The 22,837-nt window shown below is 41.9% G+C and overlaps 1 protein-coding gene across 4 annotated transcripts in view; it reads right to left on the reverse strand.

Moving 5' to 3' along the window:
* Positions 1 to 22,837, reverse strand: part of RALGAPA2 (Ral GTPase activating protein catalytic subunit alpha 2) — a 489,478-nt gene that overhangs the window by 416,608 nt on the left and 50,033 nt on the right. For all 4 annotated transcript variants that reach the window (XR_016314086.1, XM_089686528.1, XM_089686527.1 and 1 more), the window contains exons 2-3: positions 6,698 to 6,808; positions 5,471 to 5,520 (exon numbers count right to left, since the gene is read on the reverse strand). Coding sequence is in view for 3 of the 4 variants with exons in the window: in XM_089686528.1 (XP_089542654.1) it covers positions 5,471 to 5,520; positions 6,698 to 6,808 (161 nt within the window). In the remaining variant the exon portion in view is untranslated. The remainder of the gene's footprint in view (positions 1 to 5,470; positions 5,521 to 6,697; positions 6,809 to 22,837) is intronic.

A 22,837-nucleotide genomic window follows, 5' to 3' on the forward strand; every position in this document is an offset into this window, starting at 1 on the left:
TGCTATGTAATGGCATTTTAGCAGCTGCTCTCTTGATCCGATGCATGGATCTGGCAGAAATCTTTCTCAATGTGCCTTTATCTGCACGAACACATCTGTGCTCTGAATCAGCCGCAAATCTCTTAATAGTGCGATGATCACGCTTACATTTTCGTGAAATATCTAATGTTTTCATACCTCGTCCAAGGCATTGAACTATTTCACTCTTTTCAGCAGCAGAGAGATCCTTTTTCTTCCCCATATTGCTTGAAAATGGTGCTCTGCTTAATAGTGTGGAACACCCTCCTTTAGTAGTTTTTCCTTAAATTGGACTCACCGGCCAATCTAATTATCACAGGTGTCCAAGATTGTTTTCAGTGATCAAAAGAGCCCTGACACACAATGCCATCCATGAGTTAAACTGAAAAACAATATATTTAATCTTTGTGACACTTAAATAGAATTTGCATAATAATTTGGAACGCAGTGTAAGTGGTTAGTATTTAAAATTTAGGAAGGTACTGCGGAAGTTTCACTAGCTTCCAAATTCTTACATATTATTAGGAATATGCAATGTTGGGTTAACATATCATTTAACACCATAAAATCAGTTAAATATATTTTTGATTTGTTTAAATGGTTGTTATGAACTAATAAACTTTAACCGTTTCTATTTTGGTGATTTTTATAGCATAGATATGTGATAGGCCTCCCCTACGTATATGCAAATTAACTTGTTAGACTGGTTTGTGCGGCTCAAGAGCGGAAATGACATTCAGGAAGTGGAGGAAGAGGAAAGGACTTGAACAACTCATGTGGTGAGACACAATGAAACAGTTGTTTGCAGGATGGATCTGTGAAGAGGAGAAGGAAGGATCCATGAGAAGACTCCATCACAAGAAAAAAATGAATTACCGTATTTTTCGCACCATAAGACGCACTTTTTTCCCCCCCAAAAAGGGGGGAAAATGTCAGTGCGTCTTATGGAGCGAATATAAAGCGGCCGGTCCGGTATTTTTGCGGCCACCATGTCAGAATACCGGGCCGGCCGCTCAGCTGTTGTCTCCTGAAGGGCCTTACCTGTTCCTCGCTCCAGCGCTGCACAGTCTTCCCGCGCTGGCTTCTGTGACAGCCGGGTGCCCACTGCGCATGTGCTGCGCTTTGTGAATGATCCGGTGTCTTCTGGGACACATGAAGGGTCCCAGAAGGCGCCGGGCCATTCACAAAGCGAAGCGCTTCTCGCACATGCGCAGTGGGCACCCGGCTGTCACAGAAGCCGGCCCGGGAAGAAGAGGAAAGGCAACTCCGCGGAAGTGGGAGCGGGTACCTGTCAAATTCAGGTAACCGCTCCCCCTCCCTTCCCAAAGGTCAGCAGTCTCTGGTCATCCCCTGCACTGTCTGCAGTCTCTGGTCATTCCCTGCACTGTCTGCAGTCTCTGGTCATCCCTGCACTGTCCGCAGTCTCTGGTCATTCCCTGCACTGTGTCCGCAGTCTCTGGTCATTCCCTGCACTGTCCGCAGTCTCTGGTCATTCCCTGCACTGTGTCCGCAGTCTCTGGTCATTCCCTGCACTGTCCGCAGTCTCTGGTCATTCCCTGCACTGTGTCCGCAGTCTCTGGTCATTCCCTGCACTGTGTCCGCAGTCTCTGGTCATTCCCTGCACTGTCCGCAGTCTCTGGTCATTCCCTGCACTGTCCGCAGTCTCTGGTCATTCCCTGTACTGTGTCAGCAGTCTCTGGTCATCTCCTGCACTGTGTCCGCAGTCTCTGGTCATCCCCTGTACTGTGTCCGCAGTCTCTGGTCATCTCCTGCACTGTGTCCGCAGTCTCTGGTCATTCCCTGTACTGTGTCCGCAGTCTCTGGTCATCTGCACTATGTCCGCAGTCTCTGGTCATCTCCTATACCGTGTCTGCAGTCTCTGGTCATCTCCTGTACTGTGTCCGCAGTCTCTGGTCATCTCCTGCACTGTGTCCGCAGTCTCTGGTCATCTCCTGCACTGTTTCTGCAGTCTCTGGTCATCTCCTGTACTGTGTCCGCAGTCTCTGGTCATCTCCTGTACTGTGTCTGCAGTCTCTGGTCATCTCCTGTACTGTGTCCGCAGTCTCTGGTCATCTCCTGCACTGTTTCTGCAGTCTCTGGTCATCTCCTGTACTGTGTCCGCAGTCTCTGGTCATCTCCTGTACTGTGTCCGCAGTCTCTGGTCATCTCCTGTACTGTTTCTGCAGTCTCTGGTCATCTCCTGTACTGTGTCCGCAGTCTCTGGTCATCTCCTGCACTGTTTCTGCAGTCTCTGGTCATCTCCTGTACTGTGTCCGCAGTCTCTGGTCATCTCCTGTACTGTTTCTGCAGTCTCTGGTCATCTCCTGTACTGTGTCCGCAGTCTCTGGTCATCTCCTGTACTGTGTCCGCAGTCTCTGGTCATCTCCTGTACTGTGTCCGCAGTCTCTGGTCATCTCCTGTACTGTGTCCGCAGTCTCTGGTCATCTCCTGTACTGTTTCTGCAGTCTCTGGTCATCTCCTGTACTATGTCTGCAGTCTCTGGTCATCTCCTGTACTGTGTCCGCAGTCTCTGGTCATCTCCTGCACTGTTTCTGCAGTCTCTGGTCATCTCCTGTACTGTGTCCGCAGTCTCTGGTCATCTCCTGTACTGTGTCCGCAGTCTCTGGTCATCTCCTGTACTGTGTCCGCAGTCTCTGGTCATCTCCTGTACTGTTTCTGCAGTCTCTGGTCATCTCCTGTACTGTGTCCGCAGTCTCTGGTCATCTCCTGTACTGTGTCCGCAGTCTCTGGTCATCTCATGTACTGTGTCCGCAGTCTCTGGTCATCCCCTGTACTGTGTCTGCAGTCCATTGGTTCAGAATATTTTTTTTTCTTGTTTTTCACCTCTAAAACCTAGGTGCGTCTTATGGTCAGGTGCGTCTTACGGAGCGAAAAATACGGTAAGTAGCTGTTCAGTATACTTCTTGCACACATGGTCCATACTAATTTGATGAGAAGATTAGATAGTTTGGGCATGTGTATATTGTATGCCTATTTTGTTATACTTTGTATGCAGTGAATTGTTTTCCCTACAGTTGCATGTGCAGCTTTTATATTTGGTAAAGGCACATTAATACACTAAAGAGGTTTCTAAGCTTCCTTGCTTATACCGCAAAATAACTTAAAAGACGGAAAGCAAAACAATTGGGGGATTGTGGCTGGGATTTGAGCTAAAGTTCAACTGAAGCAGGTCTGTTGCTTGTTCTGAGCAAAAAAGATGCTGCATACGCAGTTTAGGAAAAGCAAGGTTGCAGAGGTTTCTATTGGCCAGGAGGAGATGACCAACCTCCCTACCTGGGCCAGAGACAGTAAGTGGATGTCTGTTGCAAGGAAGCTTGCTAGGTATGCTTCTTCTTTGAACAGAACTTTGGGTGATGGAGTTTCATTTTCCTCAGATTTTAGTCTTAAAAGTTTTGGGTTTGTTAAGTGAGAGAAGAGGGCAATAGCTGTGTTTGGTTTGCACTTCCTGCTCTACATATTGAATCTGAAATGAGGAGAAAGGCAGAGGCAGAATAAGACTTACTAACAGAGCAGCTTACAGTGGCGACCAAGTGTTTGGAAGACACTGCAAGCCAGGCAAGAGATTTAAAAAGTAGGAAACCCAAAGTGAAACCTGCCATGGCTTTGAAGTGTGTTCAGACCATTGCAGGCAGAGCTGAAGATATGAATGAGTAGTGTGCAGCCCTCATGAATAGGTCTAAGGATGACCTAACAAAGGACAAAGGCCCTTAAGCATGTAAACCGAAGTAGGACATGTGCTACTCTAATAAGCGGGAAGCTGAGAATCTGATTAACTCAAATAGAGATGGTCAAGTTGGATCAGATAATAAGAAGGCAAAGCTTATGATCTCTAAAAGACAAATGTGATTTACTTAAAGTGGGGGTCCTTAGAAAGGAAATAGATGGGATTCCTACACCAGCTTTGCTTAAGAGGTGGAAACATGTGGCTGAGAATCATAGATTCAGCCACATAAGGTGTTATTGTTGTTATAGACTGGGGCACATTGCTAGAGAGTGCCATACTGTGAAGACTGGTCAATAGCAGACCAGTGTTCCGACGACAGCACAGAGAGACCTGCAGATTTATTCTTTCCGCTGGAAATCATTGCCTTTCTGTAAGAATGTTACAAGGCAACAAAGGGCACCCTACAAAATGTGAGCAGTGGGCTATGTTCTTTTGAACAGTTAGAAGGAACATATAACCTGCTTTGTCTTTTACTCTTAAGTTAATGAACATCAAGAGGATGAGCAGCTAAAGCTGATGACCAAGCCGGATAAGAGGAGGCAGACCAGAAGAGAGGAGAAAAGGGAGAAGATGCAGATGATTTCCTGATAATGGGTGAGTTGGAGTGGACTTTCATCTGAGCATTTCCTTATGTCTGGAGGACAATGAACGTTCATCTGGAATTTTCCTTCCACCTATGTTACATAGACTGACAAAGACATTGCTAACCCTGCTGTAAGGAATGTTGCAACTTGTCCAAGGACAAAAGTCTGATCCCCCAAAATGGGACTCAAAGGGGAATCCCCCCCGCCCCCCATATGTACAATATGGAATGTTTTTTCACCCGTTCCTGGACAAAGGCTTTAAGAGCTGCTGGGAAATGCTGAGTTCCTAATTTTTTCCATATCATGCTATGAAAATCAAGAGGTGAAGGTTCTTTGTGGTATAAGCAAGGAAGCTTAAAAGACGCAAAGCAAAACACACACCAACAGGTCAGAGGCTGTTTGGGAATTTTGTAAAAAACTGCAAACTTACAGTAGCAGATATATCTTCCAGCCAATAACCCGAGAAAGCCTACTTAGTGTTGTAAGCCAACTAAAAATATTGGCATCTACTGTCCAAATCTGAAGACAGAATCATGATTTGATTCTAGCTTTGAGGAGAGAATTCATTGACCTAAAAGTGTATTGGAACTGAAAATGATGCCACCAGTACACATAGGGACACAGGACAGCATGTGCAGGAATAACCAAAAACCTAAAGTAAAAGCTATAATAGATCGATCCACATCATTTTAAGTAAAATATTATTGTGTATTGCTACAAATGAAAACATGACTTTGTAAAGGTCAAACTGGTGGTCAAAAACTGACTAAAATTCTTCTAAGCTCATTGTTCCAGGTGCAGTGACTGTGCACCATTATATTTAATTTATTAACCTGATAAACATAAGGACACCCAACAAAAGTAATCCTTGGTAATTACTGCCAAAGTCCTTCTGCAATGTCCAGGGTATGGAATCTTCATTGAATCATTTTATTGGAAATGAAGAGTGTTGTGCATACTTAAGTTGTGTATTCTGGTCAGCATCCTCCCTGCTGCTCTTCCACAGTATGAAGCCACCGTCATCAACATCCTTAATGAGCAAAACTCTCTCATTGAGCAGGTAAATGGCCAGCTCCTGCTTTAAACATTTAAATTCAGATTCACATTTTATTATATTACTTACTTCAAAAAGAAATAGGATGGAGTCCAGCTCCTCCCTTTGAGATTTATTCCCTAAAAAACACAACAAAGGATCAGCTGTTACAACTACATCATGGAAGTATAACCCATATTTAGATGATATAAACAGAAGAAAATGCAGCAATGTGAGTAACTGCATTTCCAAAATATATTTTTCTATAGCAATGGTGTTTTCTTTCAGAGAAAATGTAAGTGCATGCATACAATACTTAATACAGTCCAGCTGTCAAAAAGCAGTATTTCTTTGTCTGCAGACAACCAGCAATCAGCAGACAGGGAGCCTCACAGTACTCAGCCTTCCAGGGACAACCAGCGATCAGCAGACAGGGACCCTTGCGGTACTCAGCCTTCCAGGGACAAGCAACGATCAACAGACAGGGACCCTCACGGTACTCAGCCTTCCAGGGACAACCAGCGATCAACAGACAGGGACCCTCACAGTACTCAGCCTTCCAGAGACAACCAGCGATCAGCAGAAAGGCTCACTGGGACTCAGCGGGGTCTTGCCTCAGCTCAGACCTCACACAGCGCTTCTATCCAGAGAAAGGGACCAACAGGGAAGCCGGGTCTGGGCTGTGGGGTCTGGCCTCAGCTCAGTCCCCACACAGCGCTTCCTTCAAGAGCAGGGGACCAATAGGCGGGCTGGGTCCTGCTCCGGTCTTCTTATACCTGTGCCCCTCACTCTGGCAGCGCTCAGGGAGCACAGCCTTTGTCTCTCCGGCGGGCGCAGAGCGCGGGAAGCCTTGTGCCTCTGCTGCCCCCGCCTGGGGGGGGCGCAGAGACACCCCGGCGGCCTGCGCCATGCAAGCCCAGTGGGATGCCCCGACTCTTTGGTGGCTTCGCAGAGGAGAGGTGCTAACCGTACCACAGGGGGCGTTTCCTTCCGTCCTGCACAGCCTTTGATGTAGGCTTTTGCAGGACTTTAGGAATCTTCAAGGGGAAGGGAGGGGGAAGAATCAAAGGGGAGCCGCTGCCACCTGTGAACTGAGGGGAGGGGGGAGGAAGGAAGAGCAGGTGAGGGGGGACACTGTGACACTCTGCAAATGTAAACACAAGAGCAACTGCTTGATCATGTTTTATATTTTCCCTCCATTAATATTTTGGCTGGCAAAATAATATAACAAAATATATACACTTCACACCAATACACCGTGGATTACATGTAGGCATTTGTTCATATGAATACACAAACAATATAACAGGACATTACCTTTAACCTTTAGGCTACTTTCCAGTGTAATGAAATTTTCATAGAAGATAAAATAAATTTGAGAATAGTGCGCTTCAAAAAATTGCTTCAGTTCACCCCATTCCTGAATATCTGGAAGATAAAAAGTGATAAAATGTTTAAAGGATACAATATATATTCATAATATGTCATAACATCCATGGAGCATTTTATGTCCCAACTGAAATATTGGCATATTTCATATAAAGTAATAATATGTAACACCAACAACCCAGAACAAGCACGCAGCAAGCACAGTCAAAGTGAGATCAGAACTGCATGTTTGCTCTAGGTCAGTGACTAGGCAATTACTGGAGCTATAAAGTCAGCATATTGGCCAGGAAAACAGCATTCTCATAAGGTGGCCAGCAATGGCAACTCATGTATGTGCCCTGAAAACCTCTCTCTTTAAAGAAGTCTATCCTGCTTCTACTTACCGCCATTTATTTCCTCCATCAGTTCATCCCCCACACAACTATTGCCTTTTGTATCACTCAACCCTTCCTCCTAGATTGTAAGCTCTAACGAGCAGGGCCCTCTGTCTCCTCTTGTACCAAATTGTATTGTAACTGTAATGTCTACCTTCATTTTATAAAGTGCTGCGCAAACTGTTGGCGCTATATAAATCCTGTATAATAATAATAATAATGTATATACCTCATGACAGGTATTCTTTTACCATTTAGCTGCTGGACCATTTTTTTCTAATTCTGATTAACAGGAAAAACTATACTCTGCAAACAAAAAACCCCCCCTCCCACCAAAACCATATATTTTCCTCTAACACAAGGCATAAAGCAGGGGTGCTCAACCTTTTGAACAGTGAGAGCCAGTTAAGTGATTTGGTAACTGGTTGCAGGCCACATTGAATTATGGGGTTTTACCGCCCCCAAACGTGAATGAGCTCTGAGTGTCCTAAGCCCACTATAAGGCTGCTTTCACACTAGTGCCCTGCAGTTTGCACCTGCGGCTTAGCTGTGCTTTGCCATAGACTTCTATTATATCTTACGGGTGTGGTGCACTTTTTGAAAGCGCACCAAAGCTCTTGCATGCAGAAGTTTTGGTGTGCTTTCAGAAAGAGCACCAAACCCACTGGATATAATAGAAGTCTATGGTTCAGTGCAGCTAACCCACAGCAAAGCCGCAGGTGCACTGCTCTGTACCTGCGGATTAGTGTGAATTACTGTTAACCCTTTTATAGGTGCTAATATGCTCACTGCAAAAGCTATTATGCCCAGTGTATGTGATGCTTAATACATGGACCTTCTTTTCCTCTTACAGATGCTGCTGGCATTGCTCTCCAGGCTTCTAGAAAGGATTAGAGGTGGAGTGCACTCATCCACCTTGTATTACTCTGCCTAGGCAGAAGCCAAACCTACAGAGGAAGCATCAGCTTATGCGGCTCCTGCTCCCTCCGTGGCCACCTGCTCCCTCTGCTGCCAGCGCTGGCTCACTGCACTCTGATGCTCTGAGATGGCAGGTAATCAAGCCCAGGTTGCCGACCCTGGGCATATGATTCTCTGGTTTGAGGTCGAGGGCCACATCACAGGGCTCCATGACCATAGGTTGAGCACTAATGACTTGAAGAAATCAAGGATAGTGGTCTTGATTATATATCTTCCCCACAGTATTTTAAAGAATCACCCATTCCAATTAAAGCTACCCTTTTCTTTTTCCTATGCAGGGGGATAAAATTTAATTCGAACACGTATCCTTCTCTTTTTGGTGTCCAATGATGGTGGAACAGACAGCCGGCATGATATGTACCATTGTTTATTTTTATTTTTCTGTCCCCCTTTGTAATGTACAGCGCTGAGCGAACCATTGGCGCTTTATAAATACTGTATAATAATAATTTTTCCATTATGATGGCAATATGAACAGCAATAAATCATTTGATAATTTGAGTTTTCCTTTTACCTACATCTTGCTTATTGTATCATGGAGGTTACTGTAGCAGTCTGTGTAAAATAGAAGAGTAGAAGAATCTCAACAAATCAACCCATGTAGGCCCCTCAGCTCTGGAGTAAATATGCCAACCAAATCTTAAGGAGAAAGAGTTTAAAGCGGAGTTGCATACAGAGATGAATTGAATATGAATGACCCAAAACTGTGCCACATCCCTATTAAAGCACAACTCAAAGCAAAATTTTACATGATGGGATTTTGTAGGCAAAACAAATCTATTTTTGCCTTTTAAAAAAAATACAGTTTATTCATACAAAATTCAATTAAAATATAAGATATTCATCGACCTAATGTCTAAAATCACATACAATTAAATTCCACCTCAAAATAAATTCTGAACATCTTGACGCGTTTCTTGGAATTGATCCACTTCATCAGGAGCAAGAGATGAATATCTCCACCAATTGATGGAATAATAATTGTGTTATAAAATGACAATTTTCTTACAATAATATAGCATATTTATTACAAAGCACTAGCAAAAGCCTAATTAAATAATTCCAGTGTATAGAAATTTAGTTACCACAATTATTTAATTACTACAAAAAAGACAAAAAAAAAAACTGACTGAACTCCAATGTACCGCACATATAAGAATGCCTGTACACAAACATATATACCACATTTATAGGAAGGGCTTAAAACTAATGACATCATTTAAGCCAGGTGGGCAGGTTGCTTTAAGGTGGTGAATCCACCAGGCTTCACCTTGTAACACCCGCTTGTCAAATTCCCCTCCCCTCACATCATCATAATACTCAGTCCAATCCCATAAAGGACATGACTGTGACATCAACATTGTGAAGAAGACCTACATGACAACTTATTAGGAGAGACAATTTTGCCATTTGATATATAATATACGTGATCATGAACCCTTTTATGAAAGGGCCTTAGTTTTTCCCATGTAAAATGAGCCGCATATGCATTGCATAAGATGTACCACATCTTATGCAATGCACATGATGCTTGGCCTTAAATTTATCCCCATTGGGGAGAACACATGCATCACATTCCTTAATAAAAGGGCACTCTGGCACTTCCCACATCTAAAAGTGCATGAAGGTTCATCACTCACTTGTATATTTGCAAAATGACTATTAACTAATTTATCCTTTATAGATATACTTCTAGCCACAATTTCAGGATTTGGTCTAATCTATTTACCCACTATCTCATCATTACATTACATTACATTACATTGAGTTTATATAGCGCCAAAGGGTTTGCTCAGCGCTGTACAATAGAGGGGGGGACAATACATGAAACATTACAGCAGCTACGAACAGCACACGAGGGGTAAGAGGGCCCTACTCTTTCGAGCGTACAATCTGGGAGGGAGGGGGTAGTGGTACAGGAGGAAGTGGCTGTGGGGGATGGAGTGGTAGGAGGAATGAAGGAGAGCAGCAGTTAGGTGAGGGTGGGGTAGGCTTCCCTGAAGAGGTGGGTTTTCAGGGAGCGCCTGAAGGTGAGGAGGGAAGGTGACAGTCTGATGGATTGGGGTAGTGAGTTCCAGAGGATGGGGGAGGACCTGGAGAAGTCTTGCAGACGTGCGTGTGAGGAGGAGACCAGGGAGCAAGATAGAAGGAGGTCCTGTGAAGAGCGAAGGGTACGGGTAGGGTGGTACTTGGGAATCAGGTCGGTGAGGTAGTTAGGGGCAGTGTTGTGAATGGCTTTGTAGGTCAGAGTGAGTAGTTTGAATTTGATGCGTTGGGCGATAGGGAGCCAGTGGAGGGAGAGGCAGAGGGGGGTGGCAGAGGTGGAGCGGCTGGTGAGGTGGATGAGTCTGGCAGCTGAGTTCAGGATGGTCTGAAGCGGGGAGAGTTTGCACTGGGGTAGGCCGGTGAGGAGGGAGTTGCAGTAGTCAAGGCGTGAGATAATCAGGGAGTGCACAAGTAGTTTAGCGGTGTCTGGGGTAAGGAAGGTGCGTATTTTGGCGATATTGCGGAGGTGGAGCCTGCATGTATTTGTGAGTGATTTGACATGCGGTTGGAAGGAGAGGTTAGAGTCCAGAATGACCCCAAGGACTTTGGCTTGCGGGGCGGGATTGATGGTGGTGATGTTAGTAGTGATGGATAGGATGGGGGGGGGGCGCGGGCAGGAGGGAAGACGAGAAGCTCGGTTTTGGAGAGGTTGAGTTTGAGGAAATGGAGCGACATCCAGTCAGAGATGTCGTTTAGGAGGTGAGTGATGCGGGCGGAGAAAGTGGAGGTGAGGTGAGGGGTGGAGAGGTAAATTTGAGTGTCATCAGCATAGAGATGGTAGTTGAAGCCGTGGGAGTGTATGAGTTTGCCAAGAGTTTGCCAAGGGAATCATTACTCAAAAGATAACAAAAGTTATCCAAAACTGAACAAATCTGTTATGATGATAGGTATACCTAGTTATATACTTCACTGTCTCAGGGTGATTTTTTTTTTTATGATTATAAAGAATGTCAAATCTGGATCTTTCAATTTTTTCTTTTTATAGGCTTTTTTCAGACATTTACGACTATAGGAGTCTCTCTCTTATTGCTGCTGCCTCTTTACGAAATTCTTCATCATTAGAGCAATTTCTTTTAATCCTCAGATATTGGACATATGGTATACTTTGTACCAGGGATCCTGGGTGAGAACGGTCAGAACGCAGGATAGTATTTCCTGCAGTGTCTTGTGTCTTTCCTAAACAAGAATGTGGACAAATTCCCATTTGCTTCATTTTATATATATATATATATTCATATATATATAAACATATATAGATAGATAGATAGATAGATAGATAGATAGATAGATAGATAGATAGATAGAGGAGATCCTTCTAGCAATATTGTGAGTGAATAACAAATTTAAATCATTCTGTCCCAATGTAGCCAGGAACATTTGAAACTCCTGTGTGGGGCCAGTCCAAATCATGAGGATGTCATCTATGTACCTGTGTCTCAAGAGAATGTGGCACAGGTACATAGAGAGATCCTCCCTGGCAAACAAGTGCCGTTCCCACCCCCCCCCCCCCAGGTACAAATAGGTGCATGACGTGTTGATAATGAACACATTTTTTATTGTTATTATATAGAGACATTCATCTCTAGCTCCTGATGAAGTGAATCAGTTCCAAGAAACGTGTCGAGATTTTCAGAATTTATTTTGATATGGAATGTAACTGTATGTGATTTTAGACATTAGGTAAATGAATGTGTCATATTTTAATTGAATTCTATATGAATAAACTATATTTTTTTAAAAGACAAAAATAGATTTGTTGTGCCTACAAAATCCCATCATGTCAAATGTTGAGTTGTGCATGTAGAGGTGGTCCAAGCTACAGCACTCCACTGCAAAGGTTTTTACGAGAAAAAAAAAAAAGTTTTACAAACTGGTATTCCAAAATGCCTAAATGTTTTGTTACCCATTTGTTACCCATTTTTGTTACCCATTTCATATTTTAGAGTTGTCTACCATCACTAGCAACGAACTGGACAATATTCGAATCTGACAATACACATGGTTATTGGTGAAAAGCTTATAAGAATAAAGCGTCGCACTCCGTAATTAGGTGAAGTCTATCCTTGTGAGCAAGCGCACCAGGGTGAAACCCGTTTAGGGAGCGTGGGGTTTTTATTTGGGTGGAGACTACATGTATGCAGCTACTTTTCTGTTAACAGAATAAAGTATCAATATTTGCTAATTACGCACTGCGATCTCATCTCCTTATATTCTCAGGGGAGACAGGCTGCAGAAGCTGGCACCCAGATGGTCCATAAACATTATAAGGCACAGGTTTGGAGAGGTACCATGGATTTAGGTATGTTTTTACTTACTGTTGAAAAGCTGAAATAGTAAACAAGACATTTCAAAGTATTACAAATCTGAACTGTAGGCAGTCTAGGACAGAGGTGCACACAAGGCTAGACTCTAGGGGGGTGCTGGGGTGGGCTTTACCCCCCCTCCCCAAGATTTCAGTGGTGCCCCCCCATCCCCCCAGGATCACTAGGACCTGACCCCAGGACCTAACAATGCTACACATTACATATTTAACAGAGATTCACTCTGTACCCTAATCTGCACACTTTACATTGCCACAATGCGCCATTCTGTACTGTACATTCCTTACTGCTCACCACACAACTCAATACAATGTGCTGTAAATTCTGTACAGCACATTATATTATGTAGTGTATGCCACTATCTGTTGTCGCAACTCAACCTTACCAGAATACATATAATGTTTTTGATCACATACCCCTCTGTGCCTGTACAGAACTATATATAAATACTAACAATTTATCTTATAGTTTATGACCTGACATTTTAATGACAAGTGAGGATGAAAGTGCAATTTAACTAAAAATTATTTTTCCATTTTTTGCTGGAAAAAGAGAGGACATTCACCTTAAGTATGGTCTAGAACCCCAGGGTACCATGGATAAATAATCATTGTGCAGACCACAAGTACAATACTATATAGAAATGATAAATCTGTAAATGCCAATATCATTTTTGCATATTAAGAATTATAAAATAAAACAATGTTTTGAGAATACACATTAAGAAAATATACTCCATGTTTAAACAATATTATTGATAGAAAAACATTAATCATTGTCTATAAACTCCCTGACAGAAAGAATAAAATGATACCATCTTCTGCTAGAAACACGGGTCTGGATGCTAGACAGAAAAATGCTTCTAATTTATTAAAAGGAACAGACTCCTGTCAAAACAGAGATGAAAAGGAAATTAGCAAATGTTTACTATGAAGCTAAAGCCCACACTGGCCTAATTACTGCAGATGTTACATAATGCTGCTCATCACAAGCACATTTCCGACTTTATTAATAATAATTTATATCGTGCCAGATAATCATACAGCCATCAAATTATTTTTAGACTGCCAAGTTGACTATATTCACATGTAAAGTATACTTAAAATCAGGTGCAAAAGGCACAGACAGGGAAGTAAGACAGACAGTGTGTCACCCAAGGTGAACAATCTCTTCCATGACAGTTAAAACACAAGATGATCATTGCCCACTCAAACGGATTACAGGAAAGTGGTGGCTTGAGAAACAATTGGGGAGTTTGTGACCTCTAAAGACATCCGCAGGCTGGTCGATCTCAGAGTACACAGGTCATCCTATGTGTACAGAAAGCGGCCAATCACCACAGTACCCCAGAGGCAAGTCTGCAGCCTGGGTGTCAGTTTAGTGTACAGTTAGACTGATATTAGTATAAATGGTCTATATTCTGAACATGAAAAAAAATAGCTTGATACCATGATCTTTGCACAAGAACATTTTAGATACATTAAAGAGAATCTATTAGAATTTTTTTAAGTTTTAAAACTAAAATGTACCTGCTCCTTTCCCCCTTATCAACATGTTAATGATTTTTTTTTTTTTTTTAAATAAAACCTTTCCTTTTTTTTATTACATACCTTATATTAAAAACAGTAATGTCATCACTGGGTCTATGTGCTTTTTTAGGTAATGCAGAATGATCATAACTAGAGGGAGGGGCCAGAAAGGTGCTGCATCAGCTCCCTGAAAACATCACTGCAGCCTGCCTTAGTACTTCTCTCAATTGCCCTCAGTTCTGATGTGGACTGGTTCTTGGAAGTTATACAAATAACATGTTCATGGGTAGATGTTGGTCTAGAGGAGTGGGTGTTCCTTAGCAGACTGCATTTGCCTAGGTACTGCCCACATGTAATGCTGAGCCGCCATGACTGAAAGAACTAAAATCCAATAAATGAAAAGGTGCAGTCCAGTGACAGTAAAGGCAGGGAAGGAAGGAAAAGGATAGATGGAGCTGGACATCCTACAGCCAAGAAACGAGATGGGCTTTATTTTACAGCAGCTGTTCTTATGAACACTGTCAGACGGTCATGACGTTCAGTGAAATTAGTGTAAGCAATTACAGGCAATATGTCTGGGCATGCTAGCTCATTTCTTGGCAGCATGGCCCCCTAAAGTCGTTATTTCAGCTTCCAATTGTATATGTTCAATGCAAGATTTACGTACGTTTGGTATGACTTGAGACCAGGACATCAAGTTCTACGTGCCAAAGAAACTGAGAAATGTCTACCTACTAAGTTAGATAAGCATACCTATTTGCACACTGCATTATCTTCATTATAGCTGACTCGAACAAAGAAGAAAGAAAAACAATCAAAGCTGCAGAATTGGGAAAAAAAAGGTCAAGAGAATGTTACAGAGCAAGTTTCCTCTTCCCTTCCTGTCTAGTACCAATTAATAGTGTCGACACGGCTCTCCATGTGCTTATCATGAGATGCACACAGCTGGGGTGAGCTTTATCTTTGTGTCCAACCGCTGCATAGCTACAGTGGAAAATTGATAATCTTCTTAGCTATCGAGTTCTCATTTCAGTTCTTAACAGCTGTATTTAGAGGTTAGGCTGCATCCCCAAATCTGTTCTCAAGACCGATAAGACCCCATCTACAGTGTTTGTCTACTTTAAAGAGGCTGAGCATGTTGAAATTTCAAACTTGGTCCAACTATGCCATGTGACATCACAGATATCGTACTTGGTTGCAGACAGCAGTATACATCAGTTGTGACAGGTTTAGTGAACAGATATGAGAGGCTACAAGCAATGAGAAAGTAGAGTGTATTCTATGAGATCACACATATCTTTTGAGATATTACAGTGTTAGTCTTCGTTCAAACCATCCTTGCTGGGCAGTGTTGTGCAATGCATTCCTAAGGCAGAGACAAGGCAAAAAGCCTTGCTGTGTAGAGGGCCTGTCCACAGCAATCAATGTGTGCAATGCATTGCTGCATGGTTTGTCTTTACAATCACGTTCTTTGCTATCTTTGTTTTTAACAATTATTTAAACACAAAAACAAAAATGTAATATATTACACCTTACTGGTCGTTAGATGTGATGACCATTTCATTTGTCAGGTTTATATTCCTGAATTTTCACCTGGTGGTCCTTCTAGTAACAACACTTACTCACTGCACTTTATCACCCTAGGACATGAAATGTTAGGACTAGTTAACACCCCCCACCCCCAACTCTCTTCTGTAACATGGCAGGGGTTCACACAGAAGAGTAAGATACAAATCTATACTGAGCAAAATTCAAACTGTACTTTTTCTGCACTTACTATATTTTTGATGAATACAAAAAGTCTGACAATGTACAGTCATGGCCAAAAATATTGTCACCCTTGCATTTCTTTCAGATAAAGCACCGCTTCGCTCAGAAAATTGTTGCAATTACAAATGTTTAGGCCTTCTTGTGTTTATTTCTTTTGTTTATATTGGTACGACACAAAAAAGTGGATAAACAAAAAGCCAAATCTGACACATTCCACACAAAACCCCAAAAACGGACTGGACAAAATCATTGGCACCTTCAATGTAATATTTCATAGCACACCCCTTCAGAAAAAAATAACAGAAATCAATCGCTTCCTTTACCCATCAATGAGTTTCTTACACCTCTCTACTGGAATTTTGGACCACTCTTCTTTCTCCAACTGATCCAGGTCTCTCAGATTGGAAGGGTTTCTTTTCCCATCTGCTGTTTTGAGATCTCTCTACAGGTGCTCTGTGGGATTGAGATCTGGACTCATTGCTGGTCAGGTCAGTACTCTCCAGCGCTTTGTCTGAAACCATTTCTGGGTGCTTTTTGACATGTGCTTTGAGTCATTGTTCTGCTGTAAGACCCATGACTTCTGATTGAGATCCAACTTTCTGACACTGGGCCCTATATTGCAACCCAGAATTCTTTGGTAGTCTTCAGATTTCATAATGCAATGCATACGGTCAAGACTTCCAGCGCCTGAAGCAGCAAAGCAACCCCAAAACATCAGTAAACCTCCACCATATTTGATTGTAGAGATGGCTGTATTATTTTCTTTAAATGCCTAATGTCTTTATCTGAAACTTTTTTTTCATGTTTCTGTGTCAGCAGTAGGGACCTTCTGGATCTCCTACCATAACATCCCTTTTCATTCAGATGGTGACGTATAGTGCGAGCTGACACAGTTGTACTCTGTGCCTGAAGGTCAGTTTGAATTTGATGGTGGTTCGAATTCACCATTCGAACTATCCTTCATTGCAATCATTGATCAATTTTTCTCTTTTGTCCACATCCACGGAGAATAGCTACAATGCCATGGGCTGTAAACTTCTTGACAATGTTGCACACAGTGAACAAAGGAACATTAAGATCTGGAGATGGACTTGTAACCTTGTGATTGTCCATGCTTTTCCACAATTTTTGTTCTCAAATCCTCAGACAATTATTTACTGCTCTTTCTCTTCTCCATGCTCCATGTTGCACACAGACACACACAACAGAAAAGTTGAGTTAATTTTTCACCATTTTAACTGGTTGCCTATGTGATTTTTATATTGTCAGCATCTGTTAATTGATACAGGTGAGTTTAATTACAAATCAAAGGAACATTAAAAATGTAGAATGCAATTATTTCTTACAATTTTGAGAAGGTGCCAATTTTGTCCAGTCCATTTTTGGGATTTTGGAGGGAATATGTCAGATTTGGCTTTTTGTTTCGCCACTTTTTTGTGTCATATCAATACAAATAAAAGAAATAAACATGAGAATGCCTAAACATTTGTAATTGCAACAAATGTCTGGGCAAAGTGGTGCATTATCTGACAGAAATGCAGGGGTGCCAATATTTTGACCATGACTATATGTACCCCTCTCCACCAATGATGCTTATGGCTATTTTATAGGTAACAATTATGCATGTGCTTCTGAAGTATTTAACGTGTATTTCCACTTTTGCAGCCAAAATTTGAGAAACCCCCACAATATGCTCAGTTTATGTTCATATCCACACGCACACCTACATTTTATTTTAATAATTCTTAAAATTTTTAGCTGTTTCTTTGGAGCAGGGTTATACAAAGGACTCTATGGTCATCTTCTATTGCTTTGAAAAGATGGCAGTGTAAAGGTAAGGGACAAACTGGAGGGGCAAGACTCAGAGACAGAGAGAATTCAAAAAATTCCTACTAACTTTTCCAGTGCTATGGCCCTTTAAAATGGCCAGCATCAGATTCAGATAATGAAACTGGAGGCAAATATGACCTACTCTAAATTGATGTACAGAGACAGGCAGAGTGCCTGTTCTTGTATACAGTGTAGCAGAGCAGAATATCTGCTGCCGCTAGCCCCTCCCGATCGTTGATTGTTAAAGTGGAAGTTCACTCTCTCAATCAAAATAAATATGAATGTTATAATGAATATTTTTAAGCCTTATGCTGCTGCTAGTATTAGTAAATAGATAGGAAAGTATATCATATTTACTTGTTTACATTTTTTTCCTTTTAACATTTCTTCAAACTACTTTCTGGCTTCCATGTCTAGGCAAATATTGTCATACATCCCAGGAGTCTTCAGGAAGGGAGAAGGGGTTTTCTCAGCTAAGCACACCCTCTTACCTGCATGTCTGAGTTAAGGACAGATGGATTCCAAGGAAGTAAAGACTACATGAATCATCTGCCCTTACTCAAGATGGCTGTGATCAGAAATGCTTGGGAATGTGTTTCAAAGCGATTTCTCAGCAACGAAAAAAAAAAAAAGAAAAACATGGAGACATGAATGGATGGGGGAGATTGCTTTGAATATTAAAAATGAATAAAATAGAGTTTTTGGTTTGTGGTGCTCAGATACAGTATAGTTCCATTTTAAGGAACGGTCAGCTTCACAGTAGACAGCCTCCTAGCAACCAGTGAGGGAGAAGCCTGATGGAGAAGCTGAGACACTAGTTCTCCATTAGATCCGTTCCCTCCTTGTAACTGACAAAAGGCAGTGTGCAGATTCTATAGTCAACAGCACACTGTTGATTGGCTAAGGATCCGTCCATTGCCTGCTGAAGACAAGCAGACCTGATTGAGAACTAATGTCTGTGATTCCCCATCTCTGCTGCTGTGCTGTCTGTGTGAAGGTAAAGCAGCAGGGAGGAATCAGCTGCACTGAGGACACCCTGGATTCAGTGCACTTCCACATGTTGCCACATGCCCCATATTAGTGTAACTGTCCACAACAGGTACATGAATCTGATTCTCGCCCCAACATTTGTCAGTTTGGGCTTAGAAGTATGTCAGCATTCTAAAGAGCGTCTTAGACACTCTTTATGAATTCCCCTGTGTGCATTAGGATACAATGCTATGAGATGTTTAACCCTATGTTATGACAGACAGTCCTGCACATCCCGTTAACAATCGGTAATAAAATCTGCCTGCACAGTACAGATGGGCTTCTTTCTGGCAAACACATCACCCTTGTGATGGGATTTTTCACCCTTGGAGTTTACAAAAAAAAGAGCATATAGAACTTTTTCGGCCTCATGCACACAAGGCATTTGCCCAGCTCTTCTGAACACCTTTTCTCCTGACAGGGGAAAATCAGCTCAAAAAATGCACCTAAAACTTGTGTCAAGCATGTGGGGGTTCATTCATTCCATTGGTCAGAACATTCATTTATTCTGGCCACTGAAATGAATTAATGCTCAACGTTAAATGTTGCCTAGCAGTTACACACATTTAGTCGCATTGAGCATTTTCTCTGTTCAAACACTCCTCTCCTGACCACGTAAGTGATGGGGGGGTTTTTTTCTGACTCTAAACACTCCTCTTCAAATACACGGTAAACGCATGTATGTATGAACACGTAGGCTAACATGGAGGAGCATTTAGAGGCAGAAAAAAAAAAAAAAAAAACACCAAAACGGCTCTAAAAGATGCATTTTATACACCCAGTGTGCATGAAGCGAAGGGGTATAACAAACAAAAATGGTATCCATGCCTGTTACTGACCTTGGAAGGTCATTTACTACTGTGGAAATGTTTGTTTAGCACATCTCAGAGCCAAGATCTTTCCTGACACAGCTGGTGATGAACAGGAAGTGCCAAAGAAGCAAAAACCCAGGAGAGCAGATCAATGTAAAATACATCGTACTATGGCTAATAGGATTGCCATTTTCACTTTTTGTTTTCTCCCGCTTACCCTTCCAGAAGATGTATAAGCAGACGGTTTCATGAGGCATGTCTTAAATAAAACCGCTGCCTAGATATACTCTGCTTTGATCACTGCCAAATCTTGACTTAAAGGGCAAATGAGATTTTGTGAGTTTAAATAAGACCAGCTAACAGGAAACATGTATGCAAGTGTCTGCAACTATCCCATAAAAAGGTGAGCAAAACAAGCATAAATGAGGAACCAGTCAATCTACTAAGAGCCAGAAAAAGGTCTACATCTATGAATTTAAATAGAAAATTACTTACAGGCAGCAGTTATTTTCAGGGTTATTGGCCACCTGCCGCCATACTAAAAATGACTGAACCATCTACAGAGAATAGAATGTTGGTGCAAATGTGTCAAGAACTGACAAAAAAGCATTTTCATACTAGGGAAGAAATTCAGATTTTACCAACTTTGCCAAATTTAGATCCAGGACTCATGAACAGCTTAGTAATGGTGAATGTCAATTTTTGTCTGTAAGGCACATTCATAATGTTTGCCTGTAAGGCCCATGGGCATGGTAACATGCGTTGCCGTAAGGCAGGCCATTCACTTTCAGTGGCCTGCGAATGTACCACACGGCCAGAAAACACACATACGCACCATTTTTGTAAAACAGCACACCAAACCACACGGATGATTTAGGTTTGTGTATTGTCGTGCACCAAATAGGTGTGTTGTGGTCCCATTTAAAAATGAGTGGTAGCTCCTTACGCAGCATTAGATTTCATGTGTTGTGTATGTACATTTTACAGTGTCTTAGGGTCCAGTTACACTAATGTGCTGCAGTAAACATGCATGTTACCACATTTTGTTTTTTACCGCCTTCTATCTAAATCTATTGACACCATGGGCATATTTTACTAAAGGAGTCATTTTGTACTTCGTTAAGTGTATCTGTGTTTATGTTCAACATCTAATTCAATGCATGGGAATAAAAATAATTACTTTACATATGGCTGAATGATTGAAGGGAATGTAGGTTCTTTGAGCTAAATGCCAATGTAAACCAAACCCCATAAATACCAATGAGGGTGAAACACAAACCCAAGGGCCTATTTATAAAGTAAAATATGCTACAGCCTACAACTTCTGTAGCTCATCTTCGAGGCCTATTAAGGACGTAGCCTGCACTATGTGCCATTCTCATAATTCAGAGGTACACACACCGAGACAACATTTCAGATGGAAGCAATGTAAATGCTTAGCCTCTATGAAGCTGAGGAAATGCATTTACAAAATCCTTATGCATCAATGATGACTAACAAAGACATGCAGGTATAAAGTATAAGGATAGGTAAACAATTAAATACACAATTAAAATGTGTATCTGTGAATGACTTTCCATGAATAAAAATGTGGAATCCAGGCAGTATAAAGTCCCGTCTATTTCATTTTTTTTCAACTTCATTCAAAGCAATACAGGACCATCAACAATATGATTGTCTTATGAAGGAATGACATCTCATTCTCACTGAGCTACATTCTGCTAATCTCTTCTCCAATCCGCAAACTCTATTATACAGACAGCCCTATACATTGCAGTAAGGCCCCTTGCACATGTGGTATCTAGCAACTGCATGCAATACTGGAGATTTAGTGTGCCTGGGAGACACAGGTGCAGCAACCAGCCAAAGACCACATTGTCAAAGTCCATGGCAGGCTAAAAAACAATGCGGCTGGACTGGGCTGAATGCTGTATCCTAGTCCTCTCACATCTAGCACCCTATATATTCAGGGATGAATGCCTGGAATGCAGAATATCTGCGTTCCAGGCATTTTTCACTGAACGCATATGGTCCTAAATGTAAGTACCATTCAGTAAAGCATTCAGCCCCATCCAGCCACAGCGTGCTTCAGCCTATCAATGTCTTTGACCACACCTGTACCTTGCGGGCACACACAAAATGCCAGGATTGGATGCATAGTGTAACTTCTGATGTGCAGAGATTTACAGAAGGCTAGAACAGAGAGAGAGTAATAGACTTAAAACACATTTATATTTAATTCTATTTGTTTCCTTTAAGTAGAAAAAGTTAACATTAATTGCAAACATGTTTACAGCAATAAAAATTACAGTGGCCACACTGTACCCCTACCAGTCTCTCAGACTGTGTTGTCCAGCTCTCTTTGATACTTGACTCTCTCACCTTTAGTCACAGCACCCTGGCTTTTGGATTGGGGTTCTCCTAATACCCCGATAGGAACTGACCTGACTCCTGGAACAGACACCCTTTGTCTCGTGGCTTCCTCTGAGACCTTCAGTCTCCCACACTAAGTCATCTCCAATTAGGAGCCCTGAGGTATCTTCAGACCCGAGTATATAATAACCCCTCACACTTGTGTACAATGACCCCTCACACCAGTGTACTCAGCCAGGTTATAGGGGTCCAGCGAAAACCGGACACAGGATTGAATGTTCCAATCCAGAACTGCAGAATCCAGAGAAAGCCAAATACAGTTTTATCTGTCTAGAAACACTAGTCTTTAATGTTGCACTCAGCCCAAATGAGAATCTTGTCTCACATTTTCCTGTATTTTCACAGTGACAGAGCCTCATCCTGTTACAATTTTTTTTTTACCACAGAAAAATACCTGATCCTGCTAGATATCTTGTGTTGGCAGTGTTGGGTGGACCTATTATATCAGCCTACAGATGAAATGTAATTTATTTATGTCAATTTATTTGAAGAGAGCTGGAGTCTAATAACAATCCTTTACAATACTTTATTCAGTAAAAGATAAGCGATCTGGGACATCCAAACAAACCCAGCATATCACTGATGCGTTTAGGCCGACTCCTTAAGCTGATCATACATGAATCAAAATTCGTCCGGTTCCTGCTAAATCAGCCGAATTTTGATCCATCTTTGGCTATTCCTGTTCATGAGAAGTCAATCTTTCAAAATGCTGTAAAATTTCTATTCGATCAGCGCTTGCAGTGTTGATCTGAGTATACTGATGGCAGGGGAGTCCCATTGTTAGAATATAATGACACAGAGGAGAGGAATCCCGCGTCCAAATCAAAGGCGTGGATGTGGAATTGGTTCAAATCTTTTCATTCAGCCCTCTGGACAAAGGAAAAAAAAAAACGAACCATGTATGCCAGCTTTAGTCCTAGCTATCTGCCGTATATGGCCCTCACTT

This window comes from Staurois parvus, unplaced genomic scaffold (assembly GCF_062004578.1).
Source record: "Staurois parvus isolate SC_StPar_1 unplaced genomic scaffold, SC_StPar_1.0 ptg000401l, whole genome shotgun sequence".
NCBI lineage: Eukaryota > Metazoa > Chordata > Amphibia > Anura > Ranidae > Staurois > Staurois parvus.